Source organism: Felis catus, chromosome B2 (assembly GCF_018350175.1).
Source record: "Felis catus isolate Fca126 chromosome B2, F.catus_Fca126_mat1.0, whole genome shotgun sequence".
Classification (NCBI taxonomy): Eukaryota; Metazoa; Chordata; class Mammalia; order Carnivora; family Felidae; genus Felis; species Felis catus.
The window spans coordinates 142221772-142245894 of record NC_058372.1 but is presented as its reverse complement, the minus strand read 5'-3'; the positions used below and the strand labels follow the sequence as shown (position 1 = coordinate 142245894).

The window sequence follows — 24123 nt, the reverse complement described above, 5'->3', positions numbered from 1 at the left end:
AGAGACTATTAGAGCTGGAACAGGACCTCAGGCCCCTTCCTGCTTGTTCTGGTCCATCATCACATGGGGAGTTTTAAAGAGATGATGATGGCTCAGCATCAATTCACTGATCCCTGGCCTCCATCTTCATTTTTCACTGTATGAAAATGATTCACCATAACATTATTTTCAATTACTCAGTAAGAGAAGGGAACCTGCTCCCTCCCAGCCTCTGGACTGCTGTGAGCTCAACAGCATAAGTCTCTACAGAGAAAGGATGTGGGGACCTATTTCTTAGTCCCTTGCCTGTCCCCCACTCAAAAGTAATTGGCACTCCAAGTCTCTCAGTCAGGGTCAGAGAGAACAAGCTAAGAAATGTCATGGCCTAAAACCTCCCTCCAGATACCTTAGCCCTGAGGTCAGACAGAGTTCTAAGATGGTGACGAGACGGGGCAAAAGGCTCAAGGAAGTCAGGGAGAAACCATGTTCAACAAAAAGAACAATTAACAGACAAGAATCTCAGAAAGGGTACATTGGTCTTAGGGATAATTCAAAATACACTAATCAGACAGTTTTTTAAAAATAAATTATATTCTCAATACTGTGACTAACAGAAAGTCTAACTTCACCCGAATGGTAATCTCTATGAATTTAGTTTATCCATTTGCAGGAGTTAAAAGCTAAACTGCCTGGCAGGTCTGAGTACTTAATTACTATCTATCCTGTTGTCAGAAAACCATGCACAAGAGACTCCAGAATAAGCACAAAGTGTCTGCTGGTTTTCTTACTAGAAATAATCTGCTATCGGTCTTTTCCTGAATCTAAAGAAAATATGAGTAAATTTTCCTATAAAGGAGATGTAGAAAAAGGTTTTCTAATTATGACTCAAAATCCAGATGCAATAAAAGACTGATAAATTTAACAAGATAAGAAATTTTTAGAAATTTTGCATGGCAAAAAAAAAAAAAACCAAGTCAAAAGATAAATAATAGAAAACATTTGCAATGCATATCACAGATAAAAGACTGATGTCCCCAATACCCAACAAAGAACTTTTAAAATTTGAAGAAGGCAAAGTGATTAAAAATCCTACAGAAAAATAAGACAAAAGATGTGACTAGACAACTCGTAAGATACAAAAATGGCCCTTAAATATTTGAAAACATGTTCAGCTTCACTTATAATACAAGATATTCAAATTAAAACTATTCTGAGGTGCCATTTCTTATCTAGCAGATTGGTAAAAGTTTAAAAGCTTGATAATACACTCTGTTGGTGAAGCTGTGGGAGCAAAGGTATTTTCATACATTGCTGGTAGGAATGCAAAATAGCTCTACCATTACGGAAGGGAGTTTGGCAATATGTAACAAAACTACATATGTTTTCACATTTCAACTCAGCAATCCTACATCTAAGAACTTACCCTGAAGATACTTCTCCAGTAATATGAAAATACATATGCACAAGTTATTCACTGCAGTATTATGTGTAATTACGAACTACAGGAAACTCCCTAAATATTCAAGCTTGGAGACTGATGAGCCCTGGCACATACATAGAGCAGAGTGCTGTGGGCTGTAAAACAAGCTGTGGACGATCTGCATGAGCTGACATGGAGTCACTTCCAGATGTTAAGTAGAAAAGTACAAAAAAGCAAACATACACACATACACACACCTAACACTAATACAATGTTATAGGTCACTTATAGCTAAATATAACAGGCAAAAACGCATATGTATTATGCTCTTTTGCCAAAGAAGAGGGAATAAGAAAACATTACAAATATAGAGAGAGATGGGGCCCATTTGGTTAAGCATCTAAATCTTGATTTCGGTTCAGGTCATGATCTCACAGTCATGGGTTCAAGCCCTACATCGTGGTCTGCACTGAAACAGGGGAGCCTGCTTGGGATTCTCTCTTTCCTTCTCTCTCTGCCCCTCCCCCCTCACTATCTCTCTCTTTCTCAAAATAAATAAACATTTAAAAAAGAAATACATGGGGCGCCTGGGTGGCTCAGTCGGTTGGGCAACCGACTTTGGCTCAGGTCATGATCTCACAGTCTGTGAGTTTGAGCCCCACATCGGGCTCTGTGCTGATGGCTCAGAGCCTGGAGCCTGCTTCCGATTCTGTGTCTCCCTCTCTCTCTGCCCCTTCCCTGCTCATGCTCTGTCTCTCTCTGTCTCAAAAATAAATAAAAACATTAAGAAAAAAAATTTTTTAAAGAAATACACACACACACACACACACACACACACGGGGGCAGAGGAGACAGAGACACACACTTATTTTTACAGAAGGCAAACAAAAATCAGAAAACAAAGTATTTTTTTTCAAGTAGGCTTCACGCCCAGCACAGAGCTTGAACTCACAACCCTGAGATCAAGACTTGAGCTGAAATCAAGAGTCGAACACTTAACCGACTGAGCCACCCAGATGCCCCACAAAGTATTTATAAGGTGGGTAGGTGGAGGCAGTGGAAGAGATAAGGGAAGGAGTGTTAAGTTCTTCGAGTACATCTCTTAATGTGGTTTCTAGTTCTCAATGCATGTTAATATTCTACATACTTAAAATAAAATCAACAAGAATGGAAAAAGGAAAAACTCAAAAACGAAAATAAAACTGAAACAAACACAACTGTATTTCAGATTAATTACTTAACTAAACTGAAGACAATATAGGGGGGAATTAATGCAAGCACTTTAAGAACATCAGTAGTTACCTATCTGGCCCCGGTCTGGGGGTAGACGGCATTCAGGGGAAGCCCCACAGGCAGATTCTGAGCTCTTCCCTCTTAGCTCAGCAGTCGTAACAAAATACAATGGACTGAACCACTTAAACAACCAAAATTTTATATCTCACAGTTCCTGAGGCTGAAAGTCCAAGTTCAAAGTATCAGCAAAGTAGGTTTCATAATGAGGCATCTTCTGTTGGCTTCTACATAGCCAGTATCTCACTGTGTGCTCACCTGAACTCTTTCTTTGTACGCTAAAGAGAGAGCAAGCTCTCTAGTGTCTCTTTTTACAAGGGGACTAATCCCATCATGAGAACCTCACTTGCATGGCCTCATCTAACTATACCACCTCCCTAAGGTTCCACCTCCAAATACTGTCACATTGGGGGCCAGGGCTTCAATATATGAATTTTGGCAAAAACACATTCAGTCCGTAACATCTCTTTAAGTAAGTTTATTTTTTGTATTAGTATGGGTGAAGAAATTCTGACACTATTTCAGATGTTTTATGAAATTCCACAAACTAGGGAAGAAAAAATACAAATATTAAATGGAGGAAGCCATGAGGGTGGTTGGAATTGGAAATACTGGTGTAAACTGATCATTTCTACATATACATATATGCATATCCATGTGCATATGTGTATATATATGGATTTGTATGTATGTGTGTGTCAGTTTATCACCTCTCAGCTCCAAACGCACCCTTCAGTGTCTGCTCTGTAATAATAACAGTGTAATTCCATTAAACATTTCTCCTTTAATGTGAACATGATGTTAAGCTCTCTCAGTAGATGGCACTGGAGGGACACAGTAGGGGAAAAGAATTCCCAAAGGTCTTGGGGTTGGGGGATACTGGGTGGTTGTGATAGAATCCAGTGAAAACTGCCACAGCTACTGGCTCAGAACACAGTCCCTCTTGTGACCTCTTGGCCTTTGGCTAGTGACATTTCTGCAGTCCTCTCAACACAGAAACCAGAGCCCCTATCACCTGTTCTCCCAGCTGTTCATGGCCTGGAAGGTCACACATTGAGCGGTCATTCCTTCTGTAAGCCCCCTTCCTCCAAGCCCCCATGTGACCCATTCACTTTGAGAGCCTTCTGCCTCCAGACTACCCCTGCATAACACATCATCAGCTGGTGATCACCTGCTCCTCTAACTGCCCTCCAGAGGGTTGTTTAGCACCTTCCTCCAGACCAGTTCCAGCCTGGCTAAGCCAACCAACTTCTTTGCTATCTGTTGGGATGAACCACACTTTTTCCAATGAGATTTGAACCCCCTTCCAAGCTTGTCCTTCCCTGGGTCATCACTCTCAGTCCTAGGGTCCCGTATAGTTTCTTTGTATCTTATACTTACTCTTTTACGAGTTTTAATTTTTAGGTTAAACTTTCCTTGTTTCCACTGTGTGGTTGCTATCTCCTGACTGGACCAGGCCTCTACAGTATGTATATTTATAAGTATGTATCCACTGAAAGAGCCCAGTGGCAGTGACACCCCAGTAGCGATGAGTATACCTACAGGCTAGATCTTGGTTTTTAATACCATACCGCCCACCACCACACCCACAGAAAAGCAGATCTCGTCCTTAGAGAAATGACTGTTTCTCTGGAAATGACTGGAGCAAGGTATGTTCAAGATGAAGATGGAACATCCTGTCATGTCCCAAGGTAAAGAGGTGCCCCCAATGACTGGAGTGTATCAAAGGAACACAACAGCCTAAAGGAACTTCCATGACCAAATCTAGAACAATAAGGACAAAACTGGGTATAATTAAGCTCAATAAGCACTGAAGAAAAAAAATGAAATCCATGAGTTCATACTGGTAACAGACAGGTAGGTGGATGGAGGAATGAATGGATGAACAGGGGAGAAGAGGGAGCTCTTGCTTACAGAGAATATCCATATGTGCAGGAAAAACTGGAGTTGAAAATCACCATTTTGCAACTGTCACAGTAAAGGCTGGTTAAAGCAAGAATCAATGGATGATACATCCATGTAGGAAATTCTAACAAGGAACAGGATATGTGCATAGTTTTTGTTTTTGTTTTTTTAATGTTTATTTATTTTTGAGAGTGAGAGAGAGAGATAGAAGGGCAGAGAGAGAAAGAGGGAGAGAATCCCAAGCAGCCTCCACACTGTCAGCTCAGAGCCCAACAGGGGCTCAAACTCATGAACCATGAGATCATGACCTGAGCCAAAATCCAGAGTCAGACGCTTAACCAACTGAGCCACCCAAGTGCCCTGATATGTGCATGGTTTTAAAGTGTCCTCCCACCAACTGCTTATAAATGCAAGGGGAAAAACACAGTAACTACACAACAGGAAAATCAGATCAAAATTAACATCAGCAACGAGGGGCAGATGGATACTGTGTGCCTCCACGTGATACCCTAAGAAGGATACAACATCCAATATCACTTATAGAGGATTCAGCTGGGGATGATTAACCTGAATTTAATAACAAAAATCAGACAAACTCCAAATGCAGAACATTCTATGAAAGAGGGAGTGTTCTTCCAAACTTTCAATGTCATAAAACAAAAACAAAAAACCTGAAGAACTTTTCCAGATTAAAGGGGCTTAAATAAAGGATACATGAAAACTAAATGAAATATGTGATCCTAAACTGGATCCTGTACTAGAGGAAAAAATTTAACAAAAGAGGAATACAGACAGTACATTAAAGTACTGAATTAATGTTGAATTTCCTGAAGTTGGTAACTGTATTAATGTGGTTATGTGACAGAATGTCCTTATTCTTAGTAAATATACACTTAAATATTTTGGGATTAAAGATCATGATTATAATATATTCTCAAATGGTTTGGGAGGGACACACACACACACACACACACACACACACACACACAGAGCATAGGAAGGAGGGAAACAGTCCAAATGAGAAATGAGTTCAGGTTAACAATAGGTGAATATGAGTAAAGACTGAGTGAACTTTCTTGCAAGTTTGATGTAAGTCTGAAATTATTTCCAAATAAAAAGGTTTTTAAATGCCTTTTCTCCAAGGTTCTAAAACATACATAAAAAACTTCTCTGGAATAAGCATGCAGCTCTACCACAATCCTCAAAAAGAAACAATGTTGTCCAAAACTACACAGTCTAAATGGTAACCACTAGCCACTTGCGGCAATTGAGCACTTGAGATGTGGTTAATTAGAATTGAGATGTACCAGATTTCAAAGATTCAATATGAAAAAAAAGAATGTTATCTCATTAATAGTGTTTATACTGATTATATGCTGAAATAATATTTAGATATGTTGAGTTATATAAAACATTACTAAACTTAATTTCATCTATTCTTTTTTTACTTTTTAATGTAGCCACTTAAAAATTTTAAATTACATATGTGGCTCATATCATATTTCTATTGCACACTGCTGATCTAAAATACAATAATGCTTTAAAAAAAAAAGGAGGTACTGATCTCTTAAACAAGTATTTCATTACTAGGTGAAAATGTTAATTTACATTACAGATCCTGACTACCCTAAAATGATTTCAATCTTGAAAATAAGGTAGACAATTAGGCTTTTTGTATGGCACAAGTCAGGGGAAAGAAAAAATTTTAAGGCCTAGCAGACAGGAAAGAGCTCTTTGGCCATGTTGTTTAGGTAATTCCCTAATTAGTCACAAATGCCACCTGTAGTAAATTTCCTGAAGACAGAAAAATAAAATCTAAAATGAAAATATCAAGTAAATGGAGAGATAAGACCTGTTTGTTTACATTTTTGTTTTGAGTCAAATGAATAAAATCTTCCAGGTCCTAAACATTAACTTATAGCATCTTATAAACAAAGCCATTAAACATTTCTGCTACCAAGAAGTTTACAAAGTAGACCTTACTGACAACTGTATTATTTCCAAGGTTATTTATTCTTCTATTTTAAGGCTCTGATTAACGAACATGTCCTTAAATTCTAAAATCTAAGAAACAAAGAGAACAGAGGTAAGACAGATAGAATTGGTTTTTGTCTTGAGCACTGTTGTGGGGTCACATGCAGTGAGAAGGGGTTGGAGGTGAGCTTGAACAGGAGGGTTACTCCAGGACAGAGAAAGGCCCCTGGGACAGAGACAATTTCCTCTGCACTTAGTAGACCAAATCTAAGTAGGCCAAGTGGAAAAAACAACAAGCGCCAGTAAAGATTCCATAAAACAGCAACAATGAGGAAGAGAAACCAAAGGTAGGTTGCCAGAAGGTACAACAAAAATACCCAGCAGTATAATCTTGGGCAAAATGCACAGGCATGTTTGTTTTGGAAGTTCGGAGTCAAGCATGTGGGTGGACCCAATGAGAAATACCAAACTGCGGCACAGCACAGATCCTAGTGTTCTCTCTCCCTTCCCGCACCTTCCCCAGCCCATCCCCACCACATCCCAGAGAGACAACTTTAATCAACTCTAGACACAAACCTCCTATTAGAATGATACCCATTGCCCAGTGCACCATGGATCAATTTCTGCATTATGCCTGTGCCATCCCTGCTGAAGGATCAACAGATGGCCCCACTACACCTGAAGCCACAAGTCAGGTTCTGTGAACTCGGATGGAAGTAGGCAGGATGAGTGAGCTCTGCTTAAAACAAAGTCAAGAATGCCTTACAGATAAGGAAGCAATACAGATGAGGTGTCCAGCGTTCCAGAATCCCAAACTACAGCAAAACTACCGGCATGAGCCTACCCTCCCTCCCACCAAGGACACTTCCCCACCTTGTTCCTAACCTCTTACCTGCCTCCCACCTCACATTCCATTCCTGAATTTTGCAATCATGAGGCCACTTCTCAACAGTGAGGCTGTAGCTCCACTGTTTTAGCCTTGGAAGGAAATGCAGGTGGGTAAAATACTCAAGGAGGGCAGTGAGCCTAATAATAATTAAACAAGAACAAAGACTTAGTGAACTCTTTCATGTACACTGTCTGTGGACTCCAAATTCGGTCACCGCGGCCACCTTTGGAGGCAGGTGTTATTGTTCCCTTGTGGAGAATACAGCCACAGCACAGAGACAGTCTGGCTTAAGAATCCACAAGCTCACCTATTAATATATCATGAACAGATTCTATAGCTGGGGAAATATTTATCTGCCCATAACTCCAGCAATAATCTCATTTACTCTCATTTTGACATGATGTAGTTTGAATCTGCTTCCCTACAAGGCTATTACCAAAAAAATGATTGTCTTGTATCCACATCCCTCTCTCATTCTCTCTAGCAAAAATACACCAAAAAGACCGTGATTTCCATGTCTAAGTTACTTGCAGACATTATTATTTATTTCTATTAGGAGAAAAAAAAAGTTTTAATCTCTAAAGGAAAAAAAATAAACAATGCCATTATTTTGACAAATCTATTTTCTTAGTAAAATATAATTCTATTATATTCTGGTTTTAGTTTGGGGAAAATAAATCTGTATTTAATACTTCTAAGAACCTTTAAAAATATTTTAACAAGGGATTTCTGATTTAAGATGTCAAACTAAAGACAATCCTAAAATCCTTCTCTTAGAAATCACCTCACAACAAGAACCATGAAAAACAAACACAAAGGCCATATTCAGTGGTGTCCAAACCATACATATGAAGATAGAAAATGGATAAGGAGTGGCAAGTGGATACACAGAACAGAGTGAGGCCAAACTGAGTGCCTGCAGAGAGGTGCCCAGGAGCAGAAAGCCTGGAAAGGTTCAGGAACTAGGTGCTGGGAGAAAAGCCACACACAAGTCAGGTCAACGCAGGTGCCCACACTGGGGGAGGATGCTCCTGCCCTCGGAGCACTCTTGAGGAAATCAGGCAAGGCTGCTCCCTCACAGCATCAGATGCTGATGGCTCATTCACCTGGCAGAGCCACAGAGAGCAGCTTTTGGTACCTGACACAGTGAAGATGGTGATACGGACTGAAACTTGGGTGACCTTCCAAGAGGTTAAGAGTGAGTATGGAATCTGAGGGGCCCCTGGTTCAGTCTCAGCTCTGTCAATTAGGAGAGATGTGTTACGGGCAAGCTGTTTAACGTCTCCTTACCTCAGTTTCCTCAGCTATAAAATACGATGATACTACGTTCAAAATCATGGAGTTGATGTCAAGATTATATGAGTTAAAGCTCTTAGAAAGGTGTCTAACATACAGCAAGCACTAAATGAATATTAGCTCCTTCTCTTCCTCCCATCACTACCTCTCCCCCAGCACACACACACACACACACACACACACACACCCTTAGCTCTTGGAATGCTGGCAGCAGAAGTAAATTCACAGGCATGTGACTAGAAGGGCCTTATCTAGAGAAACTGAACAACCCCAAAGAAATATGCTTGGTTGACACAAAAACAGACATTCAGATCAATAGAACAGAATAGAGGACCCAGAAATGGACCCACAAATGTATGGCCAACTAATCTTTGACAAAGCAGGAAAGAATATCCAATGAAATAAAGACAGTCTCTTCAGCAAGTGGTGCTGAGAAAACTGGGCAGCAACATGCAGAAAAACTAACCTGGACCACTTTCTTACATCAGACACAAAAATATACTCAAAATGGATGAAAGACCTAAATTTAAGACAGGAAGCCATCAAAATCCTCGAGGAGAAAGCAGGCAAAAACCTCTTTGACCTTGACTACCGCAACTTCTTACTCAACATGTCTCCAGAGGCAAGGGAAACAAAAGCAAAAATGAACTATTGGGATCTCATCAAAATAAAAACTTCTGCACAGCAAAGGGAACAATCAGCAAAACTAAAAGGCAACTTACAGGATGGGAGAAGATATCTGCAAATGACATATCAGATAAAGGGTTAGTATCCAAAATCTATAGAGAGCTTATCAAACTCAACACCCAAAAAAAACAAATAATCCAGTGAAGAAATGGGCAAAAGACATGGATAGTCACTTCTCCAAAGAAGACATTCAGAGGGCCAACAGACACATGAAAAAATGCTCAACATCACTCATCATCAGGGAAATACAAATCAAAACCACAATGAGTTACCACCTCACACCTGTCGGAATGGCTAACATTAACAACTCAGGCAACAACAGATGTTGGCAAGGATGCAGAGAAAGAGGATCTCTTTTGCACTGCTGGTAGGAATGCAAACTGTTGCAGCCACTCTGGAAACCAGTATGGAGGTTCCTCAAAAATCAAAAATAGAACTACCCAACGACCCAGCAATTGCACTACTAGGTATTTATCCAAGGGATACAGGTATGGTGTTTCGAAGGGGCACATGCACCCCAATGTTTATAGCAGCACTATCAACAATAGGCAAAGTATGGAAAGAGTCCAAATGTCCATCAATGGATGAATGGATAAAGAAGATGTGGTGTGTGTGTATGTATATGTGTGTGTGTGTGTGTGTGTGTGTGTGTGTGTGTGTGTGTGTGTATATATATATATATATATATATATATATATATATATATATATATCTCCAATGGAGTATTACTCGGCAATCAAAAAGAATGAAATCTTGCCATTCACAACTAAGTGGATGGAACTAGAGGGTATTATGCTATGCAAAATTAGTCCGAGAAAGACAAATGTCATATGACTTCACTCATATGAGGGCTTTAAGACACAGAACAAATGAACACAAGGGAAGGGAAGCAAAAATAATATAAAAACAGGGAGGGGGACAAAACATAATGAGAGACTCTTAAATATGGAGAACTAACAGAGGGTTGATGGAGGGGTTGTGGGAGTGGGGATGGGCTAAATGGATAAGGGGCATTAAGGATATACTCCTGAAATCATTGTTGCACTATATGCTAACTAACTTAGATGTAAATTAAAAAATAAATTTTAAAAATAAAAATAAAAAAATAACTAAAAAAAGAAATATGCTTGGATGCTGACATTTGACGGTTAGAAACAAAACAGTCAGTTATCCCCCAGATTATTCCACAGTAAACTCCACTGGATGAAACACCTGGTCATATATACACCTACACAGAGGTGCCAAACAGCTTCACAGTACATTACTTTTAAACATCATCGTGAAATTTCAGCATATCTACCAAAAAGAGCAGATGCCAAAAATTCCAGATATTTTAAACAGACCACATATAGAGGATTTAGAGTAATAATAATAATAATAATAATAATAATAATAATAATAACTAATTTACAAAGCCCTCATGAGGTACCAGGCACTGTTCTAAATCCTTTACATACAGTTACTCATTTATTCCTTACAACAAACTTACATGAGTAAAGTACTATCTGTAAACCATTTCACAAATGAGAAGATTAACAGTATGGGAAAATTAAATAATATATTTAAACAGGATTCAGAGTCTAGCTTCAGCGCCTTAACTACTATGCTTCTCAATAATAACTCTCCAAGTTTGAAGACTATGGAAAAATGCCTTTGAAATTCAGAAGCAACTAAAAATCTATACCTACACAAACTATCAGTCAAGAGTGAAGGCAGAATTAAGACATTTTTAGACACACAAGTCTTGAAATTTTTAACTTACAAGGGTCTTTCTTAGGAAGATACTGGAAATTGCACTCGAACAAAATAACAAGTTAAACCAAAAAAGACAAAGATACAAGATCAAAGAAATGAGATCCAGCAGAAGGGGCAAAGGGAATTCTCAAGGTGATGATAAAAGGGGAGTGCAGGAAGTCTGTGGGACAGCAGGAGGACAAAGAGCTCCCAGATGGAGCTGTCCAGGAAAGAAACGGAACACAAAAAGAGCCAATAAATTGTCTTATTGGTTTGAATGTGTAGAAATGTATTGAAGATGCTGTAAGATTCACAACAGGTAAAGAAACTACACTAAATAAGACTACTTTTATCACAAAGAGAAAAAATGCTCAACAGTTAAGGAAATATAATTACAGTATCCAATGTGACTCGCCTGGCACAATACTGACACAGTTTAAATAATGTACACACTTAATAATGAGTTAACCCATTATAATAGTGAAATACTGGGATGATTAGCTTGCAAGGCAAAGTTGGGCTGAGTGATCATGGAAGGGAGAGCTAAATCTTCACCTGCCAAGACAGGAAAGAAGCCAGCAGACAAATCCCAAGACAGATTAATCAAAAAGGTAATAATACAGCCTTCAGTGAATAGCCAGGACAGGAGGTGGGGAAAGGAGAAAGAAGTTATAACACTGCTATTTTTCATAATTAGCATTTACCCATGTGTAAGTATTACTGTGATAAAGATGAACTCACACTACTGAGCTATGATGTAAAAATAGCTAATAAGCCAGTTAGGTGGAACAAAATTCTAACCTTAACATACAGAAATAGTCCTATTTCTGCCTCTTTGCTAGAACAGTTCCCTGTTCAAAGAAACAACTCATAAGACCAATTTACAAGGGCTGTTTCTCAAATACACCTTCCATCTATAATTGGTTATTCTCTTATCTCAAGAGTCTAACTAGGGGCATGCCTGGGTGGGTCAGTAGGTTGAGCGTTGAATTCTTGATTTCAGCTCAGGTCATGATCCTAGGGTCATGGGATCCACACTCGGCATAGAGCCTGCTTGAGAGAGAGAGAGAGAGAGAGAGAGAGAGAGAGAGAGACTCTCTCTCTCTCTCTCTCTATACATACCTATCCCTTCTGCCCCTCTCTCCCCTGCTTACACTCTCTCTTTAAAAAAAAAAAAAAGAGAGGGAGGCACCTGGGTGGCTCAGTCAGTTAAACATCTGACTTTGGCTCAGGTCACGAGCTCACGGTTTGTGAGTTCAAGCCCCGCATCAGGCTCTGTGCTGACAGCTCGGAGCCTGGAGCCTACTTCAGATTCTGTGTCTCCCTCTCTCTCTGCCCCTCCCCAACTTGCACTCTGTCTCTCAAAAATAAACAAACATTAAAAAAAAAATTTTTTTAAAAGGAAGAAAGAAAGAAAGAAAATCTAACTAGGGCCATTCATACACTATTACAGTATCACAGTGACATGTTTAGATGCTACTTCTTGAAGACTATTATTTCCACAATAAATTAAAACTATAAATACATAAATAGGGGCACCTGGGTGGCTCAGTCGGTTGAGCACATGACTATTATTTCAGCTCCCATCATGATCTCACAGTCCTGAGATTGAGCCCTGCCTCAGGCTCTGAGCTGTCAGTGCAGAGCCTGCTTGGGATTCTCTCTCTCTCTGCCCCTCCCCTGGCTCACGCTCACTCTCTCTCTCAAAATAAACTTTTAAAAAATAATTACAAATACACATAATGTTATAAGTATATAATAAAAATTAAATTAACTAAATAAATTCCAAAATAAGTTAAGTCAATACTGTCAACTCAGATTTCTACCTTGGTGGAAAAATGCACTGAACAAAATCATCACCTTTATACCCACATTTGATTTTTTTCAACACTTCTTTTTGACTACAACAGTCTTCTAATGGTCCTAGAGTGCAACCAAAGCCAAAAGTATTGCCTTCTTTCATTCCATGAACATTCATCACTATTGCTTCCTCATCATGACTACTCAGGGTCCAGCCTTTGCCTTGCACTATGCCCCAATATTTCACCAAACTCTTCACCATCCAGAACATATGCCAGCTACTCATAACTCTTTCTCTGATCACTGTGGCTCACCTTTTGTGAAGCAGTGTCTTACAGAAGGAAAAACAGTCAGGCATGAACTCTATCCCTGGTCTGCCATCATTATCTAGCTCTATCCCTGGGACAACTTTCAGAACATCTCTGAACCTCAGATTCCTCAGCTATGTAGAAGATAAAACAGGGCTGTAGAGAGTCGTTGCAAGAGTTCAATAAAATAACAGACATAAACTGTCACCAACATTATCTCCATACAAACCATTATCAAGTCCTCTGACATGTAGGTCACCTGGGCAGGAACTGCTCCTTGGTCACTGTGGGGCCAAAGCCCAGCAGTGGCCTGCTGAGCATGGGCTCTCAAATGTGTCCAGAACCCAAAGGGACTCTGAGATGCAGCTCATGCCCCAACCCTATCCCCCGCAAAGGCATTACCAGCCACTGTGGCCCCCAAGGCATCATCCTCTGCCCCACTGAGATGCTCTGCACCCCAGCACATCCACCACCTACGTTTTCAAGTCTAGTCTAAAAAAGAAGACACATCCCTCGCCACGAAAATTAAGTTAACTATGACTGCATTTCAGAAATCCAAAAATATATTTCTTAAATACCACATTTACTTCATTTATATATTGTTCCACCCCCCCCCCAGTCTCACTAAGAAGATCCTCTTATCCCATTTTCCCCACTCAGAAAATCTTGACTACTAACACTGGCAGACAAAAACGGATCAACCACCACTGGAGCGCCTGGGTGGCTCAGTCAGTTAAGGGTCCAACTCACGGTTTCGGCTCAAGTCACAATCTCACAGTTTTGTGAGTGTGAGCCCCGCTTCGGGCTCTGCGCTGACTGAGGAGTCTACTTGGGATTCTCTCTCTCCCTCCCTCCCTGTCTGCCCCTCCCCTACTCGTACAGTCTGTCTCTCTCAAAATAAATAAATAAACTTAAAAAAAAAAAAAAGGACCAACCACCAAACTCTAGTAAACACATTTTACCGTTTTAAAATCCTTTCCGGTATATAAAATTAGCTAAGTTCCTATCGTTTGTTTCATTTTTATTACAGTACAAGTTTCGCTGAAAAAGTAGAAGAAGGGCTGAGGGACTGTGGCTTTGCAATTCGTATCTTTAATTATACAACTTTCAAATCTCCTGTGCACAGCACCAGAGACCCAAAGTTCTAAAGGCAGCCCCAAGCCACTTCCGCCCGAACTGAAGAGGGCCTTATACCACTGACTACAGCCAAAGAACAGCACGCGGTCCATGCTCCCTGAGTTCGATGTGCCTACACGGTGGACACTTAGAAGTCCAAAAAGGGAAGGAAGACAGACACAGTCACCTAGCATGCTAAAACACACCCACACAAATACACAGAGATGCTTGCTTTACCAGAAGAGCCACATGAAGTGAATCCCTAACAGATTATCTTTAACTCAGGTCATGAATACGAGTATGTAACTTTTTAAACTTGAGTACAGCCGGCATGGTGACACACTAACCACAGAAACAGCTACACATGAGCACTGTGTTCAGCCAGACTACGAAGGCAGCACCTTGCTTAAACCTTCTGCCATTGGATTAATCAGGGGACAGAATGCCCCAAGGAATAAAATCCCCATCACAAACCAGAGTGTATATATAAACAATAAACATTCCACACTGTAAGTGGGGAAAGAACAAAGAATTCCAACTGCCTGTCAACTATGGAGGATTTGTTCGAGGGATTATAATACATATATATAGGTCCTTGTCCTTGTCATCCAGCCAGACTCCAAAAGCATCTTCCTGGGGATACACGTGATGTGATAAGGTAAATACAGATATGCTCAGACTGGAGCCAAGGGAAACACAGCACCTTCATGTCACAAAGAGAGAAAATACTTCTCTGAGGCCAGAACGTGGCTTAATCTTCTTGCATCATTCAGAAAAAACAAAAAAAACAAAAAAAAACAAACAACTATCTAAATTCTATTTCTCAAAGCCCTATTCAAAGGTCATCTTCACAACAAAATCTGTGGTAAACCTCAGCCTTAATTCTTTGAACAGCCCAAATCTTTCTTTCCACGCTTAACTGAAACACATGAAGAAAGAGACATCCAGGTACACACCTCACCTTTACTGCTAGACCGTGGGCTCCATCAGGCAAAATCCATGACTTATCCTGCTCCATGTTGGCAAGTACACACAGCACCCAGAACATGACAGAGATACAATAAGCATCTACTGACTCAAATCATTTTGTTTTCAAATCTTAACTGTGAAACAAAAGTTTTAAAAATGCTGTCTCTAGCCTCATGACTATAACAGAATTTAAGGGTATTAAGTAACATTACAAGGGCTGGAAAGAATATAATTAAGTAAAGAGAGTATAGGAGATACTCAATATCACCATTTACATACATGGCATTCACCATTTTCAAAGCCCTTTCAAAAATATTCTGATAGATTCTTATAACAACTCTGAAAGAATTATTATTTCAATTTAACTATGTGTAAACTAATGACTTGAGTGACTTGGAGAGGACCACACCAACTAGTTAAGTGACAGGGCTAGAACTTTTTGAAACAGACATATGGAAACAAAGGAACAGAAATGGGAGAAGATGCCAGCACCCCGGGAAGTAAAACACAGTTCTCTTTTACATCCATCATTATGATATCATAGGGAGTGATCACAAATCTACCAACTCACCTTTTGTGAAGAATCCATAAGGAAGGAAAAAAAAGATCTGCAGTGACTTTTCATTGGCTCTAATGCAAAATTAGCCATTTTCTCACTAGAATTAGCGTATAGATCCTTAAATATGTTCAGTATTGTTATAAATGATTTTTTTTCAATATGTGAAGTTTATTGTCAAATTGGTTTCCATACAACACCCGGTGCTAAAATGATTTTAAATCAAAAGTGGCTGTCAAATCTCTAAGTTTAAGAAAGTTGATCGTTGGGGGACCCTGGGTGGCTCAGTTGGTCAAGCGTCCAACTTCAGCTCAGGTCAGTATCTCACGGTTTTGTGAGTTCGAGCCCCACATCCCACTCTCTGCTGTCACCACAGAACCCGCTTATGATCCTCTGTCTCCCTCTCTTTCTTCCCCTCACTCATGCGTGCTTGCTCTCTCTCTCTCACTCTCTCTCTCTAAAAAATAAATTAACATTAAAAAAAATAAAGTTGATCATCACTATGCACAGTGGTGCAAAAATAGGACCAGGCTTGGCATAAGCATAAAAAGTGTATGTATGCATATGTATGTGTATATGTGTGCATGTGTGTATGTGCAGTTAAGTATAGAGGCATTCATAAAATATTCCTTAAATACAACCAAATTCAAATTCAAGAGAAGCTTTTTATACAACGGAAACTTTTTTATACGAAAAATTCAAATTCAAAAGAAGCTTTTTATACAACTGAAACTTTCATATACTGATAGGTGGGGGCATAAAATGGCACTACCACTTTGGAAAATTGGTGATTTAAATGTATACCTGTATCACGACCTGAAAATTACACTGTGCATGCACAGATCCATAAAAAGACACGAATGTTCAGAGCAGGTTTAGCCATAACAGCCAAAAACTGGAAGCAACCCACATGCTCTTCAATATAGAAATGGAATAATTGTTTCTTCCTTGAATGGAAAACCAACATCAATCAAAAAGAACAAACTAATAGCACACACAACAGGGATGAATCTCACAAATATCACAGTGAGTGAGAAAAGCCAGACACAAAGGGTATATAATCAATGAGCATGAAGTTTACATTAACACAAAGTTCAAGCACAGGCCCAACTTATCTGGGTCACCTCTCAGCAGGGTGCACAACCTGGAAAGGGCCAGCAGGTACCTGTGAGGGATGCTGGAAATGTTCTACATCTTGATCTGGTTGGAGGTTACATGGATGACTGCACAGGTCAATGATCACTGAGATGTAAGCTTAAGACGAATACACTTTACTGTATGATGATGTACTTCAAAAATATTCTCCCACTTTTACAACAACTATTCAATAGCCATATATGGACGCTTTATGATGGATTCCACCTTAGAAAACAAATAAGCTATTGAACAGTGAAGCATGAATCCTGTTAACACGCTATGTAAGTACATCTCTTCTTTTCAAGACAGTACCTAACACTTAAACATTGCTCAATAAACACTGGTTGAATGAATTTCACATGTAGTGACAGTTTATGTTTTAGAAGTCCAGAGGTATCTGTATGTATGTATGTATGTATGTATACACAGCATAATATCCTCAATATAATATACCCAATAGATGTGAAAAACTATGGCTCTTGTCCAATTAATTACTTCTGTCACCTCTGTCCAATGAATTCCTTTCTTTTCCACCTCCAAGTACAAGAAATACATGCTAGGTGTTAAACCATCATACACGGAGCAAGGCAGATCTTAACTGTGCAAGGTGAAGATGGCATTACTTTCATTGTTTACACTGCCAGTCTGACACAGGCCAGTAACTCTTGGCTATGCATACAGGGTGACCAAAAAGGCTGACACGCATAATACACTGGTCAGAATCATCTAATCTAACCTCTCAGCCTGGGCAGAAAGCTGCACTGGTATCCCTGCCGGTGGGAAAGGAGAGTGAGGGGCATCCAAGAGAATGGACATACTCGGAGAGGGACACAGGCCAGCAGGAACTGTGTCCACCTTAACATGTTCCCACTGGGACACAGAAACCAGAATTCAGAGTTTGAAAAGTCTCCCTTGGCAGCAAGTTGAGAAAATGAAGCAAATTCTGAATCCACAGGGAGGGGGCTCAGAAAGACCACGACAAGTGACCAGACAAAAGTGCAACAAAGCCCCAGCTCACCTCACTATTGTGGCCCCGCAGGTTGAAGTTTATTCTCTGGGGAGTGTTTCTGTCCCGGCGGCAGTGGCTCGAAGTGAAGGTCACCCCAACAACGCCGCGGCCGTTGCCCGTGGCCAGCCAGCCCTCCTCATAGTAGCGCCGCCGACACACTGGCTTCTCCTTCTCACTCTTGGGAACGCGCCCCTTCCACGACAGGCAGAGGATGTTGGAGTCGCTGCAAAGGACAGGCCCATGCTCCACCGCTGCATACATACTTTTTTCCAGTGAACTCTTTTATTTAAATAGTAATGTTGAATGCCAGGAAACTTAAACCAATTCTTTTCATTAGTTGATTGACTGGATTTTTGTGGTTGGCTTGCGTTGTTTTCCCTGACCCCTTTTAATCAAGACTGACCTGGATCTAATCAGAAGGCCAGTATTTTATAAAGATCCACCAAATGCATAGTGAAAAAATTCCTCTAGAAAAGATGATGGCAGTCTGCTAAGAAAAGGTAATGCTTAAAAACAACATGCATCTGTTTTTCTTTTCAAGTCCTTAGAGGAAGAAGAGCATCATTAACATGTGCCGATCAAGAAACTAAGTTTTCTTCTCTTAACTCAACTTGGTTATTCTCGTTCAGCCTGAGATTCCAGTTTAGTGTAATATGATTCCAGAGACAAAGGGTTGCAAATACATAGATTTCAAGTAACTTAAGGCTTTAAAGAATCCCTCGAGCTGGAATTTTCTCTTTAAAATTTCAGATGCAGAGACAGAACACATGGGATCATCTTCCTTCTGAAGCCACCCTCTGGCATGTTTTCTCAACTAGACAAATTTCTGCTGCTGAAGCTGAAAAAGATTGCATAAAGGGGAAAAAAGGCACACAAACCGTGCAAAAACAGACCAGAGTTTGTGCAGACAGCAGTCCAAGTTCAGGAAGAAAAAGACTCTTGCCACTGTTCAGAACCAGAAACTTCCCACCTCAGGGCCCGGCCTGACTTCCCAGCAGGCAGGTGGCTATGTCCTGGTGAGGAGCTGGGCTCCATCTGACCTCCCCCCGATAAACCAGTGCACGCCTTGGTGTCATGGAGGCAGAGAGAGAAAATCCCTTCACTCGCAGGGCCAGAAGGTTCTAAAGCTCTTTAAGTGACACAAGTGTTTGCCTTGAGTGAATCCTAAATCCTCTTGCCGCCAAAAGCGGGCCTCACTACAGGATTCTGTCTCTTTTGTCCCGTCTCCTTCCTCCCTCCCTATTTGCCTCTCCCCTTTCTGCTCCTAAAGATCACATATTTTTCCATCTTGAAGGAAAAGACTAATCTCAGAATTAAGTCCATCAAGTAATCTTCCTCCTATATGCAAGTCTTCTTGGACTCAACAGGGAAAGGAATCCCTTAAAATGAAAATACAGGCAAGAGTCGGGTTCTTCCAGACTGTTCCCTAAAGAGTCAGCATGTTTTCTGATGGGCGCTCTCCTGCTCACATTCAGAGACTGCTTCCAAATGCCACATGTACAGTCCAAAGAAAAGCAGCTTTGCTTGGATGTTCCTTGATATTTATTTTATAAATACTGGTTTCAACTGCTACCTTGAAATGTTATCCTATAGATACAGAAAAGGAAAAGGGAAATAATAAATTAAATGTCGAGAATATAGTTAACCGAAAAAGGCAAAGGAACCAGTCCATTGTTCAGACTTGTCCCATCATACCTGACCTTGCTTTCCTGAAGTCACGACCACACAGCCAGAGTTACTTCTCAGTCCAGAGTTTTGAAGTCTGTCCAGATCACCAAAACCACTAGAAAATAAAGTGCAAAACTCACTGCATGACCCCTCCTGTGCTGCTTGAAGCCACACTTCACTGCCGCCAACCTTCTCACCAAGCCCTCTTTTTACCCTGGGGAGGTGCTTCGGAGGCTTGAGCTGAGCAAGTTTCCTTTTCTTCTTTCTGCAAACTTTCTTCAACCGCGAAGAGCGCGTGGAAAACTGACCACTAGTAGTGTCCTCCTCCCCCCGGGCTCCTGAGCCCCACAGCGTCAGGTTGCTCCATCTGAGTCTTGCATTAATTTTCATCAGTTGTAAAACTCTTCAAGTGTGCGCCAGAGTGAGCCTGTCTTCCTGTGTAAACGTGTATGTGTACAAAGAAGGGCTTAGATATGCACAGACATGCGCTCTTCGATGGGCACCAAAGCACCTCTTTCCCAGCCGTTTCAGGAACCGTCTGACTGATCACAGCTTGAAGGCCCTGGAGTCTTACAAATCTGTAAAAACAAAACAGGATATGAACAAAAGAACTTGAACACACTGAAGAAGAGAAGTTCTAGCTGAACAGAAACTGGGAGGCCCCATCTTTACACACACACATATAGATGTCAAGTGGAGCTACTGCTTGCTAAAACTCTCATAGTAAAAGGGCACACCTAGCCAGCTTATGGACAGCACACAACACAAGAGGCTGAACGCCATGTAACACTTATGCAACTTGCTAGGAGCTGGGCGTGTCTGAATGAAATCCTCCCCTCTATTCTCCCACACCATGCCGTCCTTTCTAAGACTCTGGGTCCCGCGTGTGCAACTTTATCCCTCCAGGGGCCATCATCCTAGTTATAGTTGCATAGGCACCTCAAAAAGGAGACTGAAGAGGTGCAGGCAAGTTATCTGAATTGATTTTTTCACTATGGGTAAAAGATGTTGCCTGAAGACACAAGAAGCAAGGGCCTTGAAAAGCCCCATCCCTGACTGCTCGCAGGTCACAGAGCCAAGAGCAGCCGTGTTCTCAGTTTTTGACTAGCAACAGGACGAGCAATAAAGTCCTAAAGAATCCATCTCCAGCAAATCCACCCTCTCTTCCTTCCTACTGCCATCAGTCCAGGCCTGCATCACATCCACAAAAACACACAGTCCCTAACTTCCCCACACCGTCCCACCTTCTAGAGGGCACTCAGGGTAACCTTTCTAAATTTCAAGGCCACCTAAAGAGCCTGGTGTATTCTCCCCTGGCCCAGGCAGTCCCCTAGAGGGCTAGTTAAACAGACTACCTCCACCCAAAATACTTGCCACTGAAAGTCTAAAGGCCAGGCCCAGGTATCTGAATTTCTAACCAGTTCCACAGAGATGTTAATGCTGCTGGTCTGAGGACTAGGCTTTGAGAACCTCTGGTCTATGAGATCAAATCCCAGCAAGACCCTTCTCTTCTCCGGCCACAGCCTCCAGCTCCAGCCCTGCCTGTGTTACCACCGTGGCGTCTGGCCACTCCCTATCCCCCAAAGCACTATGTTCTCCTCTCCTTCATTTCTCCACTCCTTGCCAGGCACCAGCACACTTCCTTTAAAACCACCTGCGACAGCTCCTGTCCTGCGAAGCTTCCCAGAGCACCTCGCACTAACTTCTGCTACAGCGCTCATCACGCTGCATTCAAGCACTCTTCTCTATGCTCCTGGAGGCTGGGAACCACTCTTTATCATTCCTGGCAAAAGCTCAGTGTAAACTAGATATTCAGTAAAAGTTTATAGGAGCCAGGCAGGAGCAAGGCAAGCAGCTACACGTAATTTCCTTAAGATACTCTAATTCAGATGAGTCACAGTATATGTATTTTGTATGAGCCTATAAATCAAAACAACCAAATTCTCTCAGGAATCCTCTCAAGGAAGCACTTGTTCCTGAGGAAAAAAAGTAAAAACAAATGCTATAGAGTTCAAATTAATGCCATGTTCCTCCTCCTCAAATGCTAATACCACTGTATAATAGCCTTGGTCCTTCTTCTGACTTGGGGCAGCCACAGATGAAAAAGCAGACACAACTTCTCAAGACCCAGCTGTATATACACGGGTTTTGAACTATTTAACATCATGATCCATGATTATTAAAGCATCCACATTAAATATGACAGTGTAAGCTGTCAGTTCCCCTGAAATCCTCCTACGGGGTCCATGGAGTCAAAATTATTTTCATAATAATACTAAGACATTATTTGCCTTCCTTACTATATTGACAATTGTATCAATGATACAAAAGCAATAGTGGGTCAACCTCAGCTCTTTCACACCAGTGAAGGCACTGGTACCAAAATGTACCAGTACTCGTCGGAATTTCTTAAATGCCAGCTTCAGCGCACCTGGGTGGGTCAGTTGGTTAAGCATCCAACTCTTGATCTCAGCTCAGGTCTTGATCTCGGGGTTGTGAGTTCAAGACCTGCACTGGGCTCCGTGATGGGTGTGGAGCCCACTTTATAAATAAATAAATAAATACGCCAGCTTCACTTAAGAATATTCTTGATGCAGTACAAATCATTAATTTCATTAAGTCCCAACCGCTAATACATGGTTGGTTAATATTCTGTGTTTCAAAACAGCGAGCACTCAGAAGGCACCCCCGCCGACCACTGAAGTACAAAAGTGACCCTGGGAAAAGCCCTTGTGCTGTAGTTTAAGTTGCAAGCTGAACCAAGGTCTTTTGTGTGGAATACCATGTTTACTGGGAAGAATGAATGGCAAATCATGGTAATTCAGGCTTGGGTGTTTGGCAGACATCTTCTCGAATATGAACAAAAGCAGCACATCACTTTAAGAAAAACAGTGGACAGCCTTTGCCTCCTGTAATAAAAGTCGAGCTTTCAAGTTAAAATCAGAACTGTGGGGAAACTAGGATCTATCACTGTGAACTTAATAGCTCCCCATGATTTAGCGACATTCTGCATGTGACTGGAGGGAACATTAACAGACGTGGACTGTTTATACTGTATTTCATGTTTCATAGAATATCAGTATTTAGAAAATTCATATAATTCGGTGAACTGGTATTTTCCAAATGACCGACGCATGATGATACAAATTATGCTTGAGTAAAAGAGCTACCAAGGTGCAAGAAAGACAAAAGGATTTTAATCTAACCAAGTACAAAAAAATTCACTGATATGTTTAAAATTCCATATTGCTACTAACCTTTCAGAAACTAACCTTGTTAAGTTTTGGTATGGTATCAAAAAAAGATCCGTGATTATCTGAAAAGGCTATTAAAATACTTTTTCCTTTTAGGGCGCCTGGTGGCTCAGTCGGTTGAGCGCCCAACTTAGGCTCAGGTCATGATCTCACGGTTCATGAGTTTGAGTCCCACGTTGGGCTCTGTGCTGACAGCTCAGGGCACGGAGCCTGCTTTGGATTCTGTGTCTCCTTCTCTCTCTGTCCCTCCCCTGCTCGCACCCTGTCTCTCTCTCTCTCAAAAATAAACATTAAAAAAAAATTTTTTTTAATACTTTTTCCTTTTCCAACTACATATCTGTGTGTCAGATTTTCTTCATATATTTTAATAAAAACAGCATACTGCAACAGATTGAATACAGAAGCAGATATAAGAAGCCAGCTATCTTTCACTAAGTCAGACATGAAAGATATTTTGCCAAAATGTAAAATAATGCTATTCTTCTGGGTAAATGTTTTCAGTTAAAAAACATGGTAATTTTTCATAAGACACATATTTTTTAAAACATTTAATAGGTTTATTTTTTTAATGAATTAGTAATCTTTTTTAATTTCTCAGTTTTTAATTTCTAGTATGGTAAATATCAATAGCTAATATGCACATAAACAAAAGTTCTTGTGGGTCTTCAACAATCTGGGAGACTAAAAAGTGGCCCTGACACCAAAAAAGTTTGAAAATCACTGATAATATGCTAACTCTCTGAAATATAAGCCTTAAATAACTATTACACCCAAGTATGTAGGATAAAACTCCATAGTAAAAGCAGACAAAAGTGTTTTTATAGAGGTTGCTATGCTTTTTCACCCAATTTTTAAAATTATAGAGCACTATATATGCTAAACAAATACAGCAGGTATTTTAAGAAAAAATGACATACTACTTTATGATGATTCAAATGAATAATGGATACAAAAATCTAAAAAAAAAATCACAACCATAATATCCTAATTACTGAAAGGCTGACACCCATTATAATGCTACCATTGATATAAATAGAAAGTCTTCTATTCTCATCAGGATGAGAAAATGAAGATATACTGGATGGCTTCTGAGGGAAGTTCACTATCAAATCAACACTCCTAAGTGAAAGGG

The 24123-nt window shown here is 40.5% G+C and overlaps 1 protein-coding gene across 3 annotated transcripts in view; it reads right to left on the bottom strand.

Moving 5' to 3' along the window:
* Nucleotides 1-24123, bottom strand: part of TULP4 (TUB like protein 4) — a 242158-nt gene that overhangs the window by 156103 nt on the left and 61932 nt on the right. The window contains exons 2-4 of one of the 3 annotated variants that reach the window (XM_023254539.2): nt 19951-20315; nt 19770-19852; nt 18079-19656 (exon numbers count right to left, since the gene is read on the bottom strand). In XM_023254539.2, coding sequence (XP_023110307.1) covers nt 18079-18330 — 252 coding nt within the window. In that variant the 5' untranslated portion in view covers nt 18331-19656; nt 19770-19852; nt 19951-20315. Of the gene's footprint in view, nt 1-18078; nt 19657-19764; nt 19853-19950; nt 20316-24123 lie in introns of those variants that run through there. The other 2 variants (XM_023254540.2, XM_023254541.2) reach the window with 2 other exon arrangements.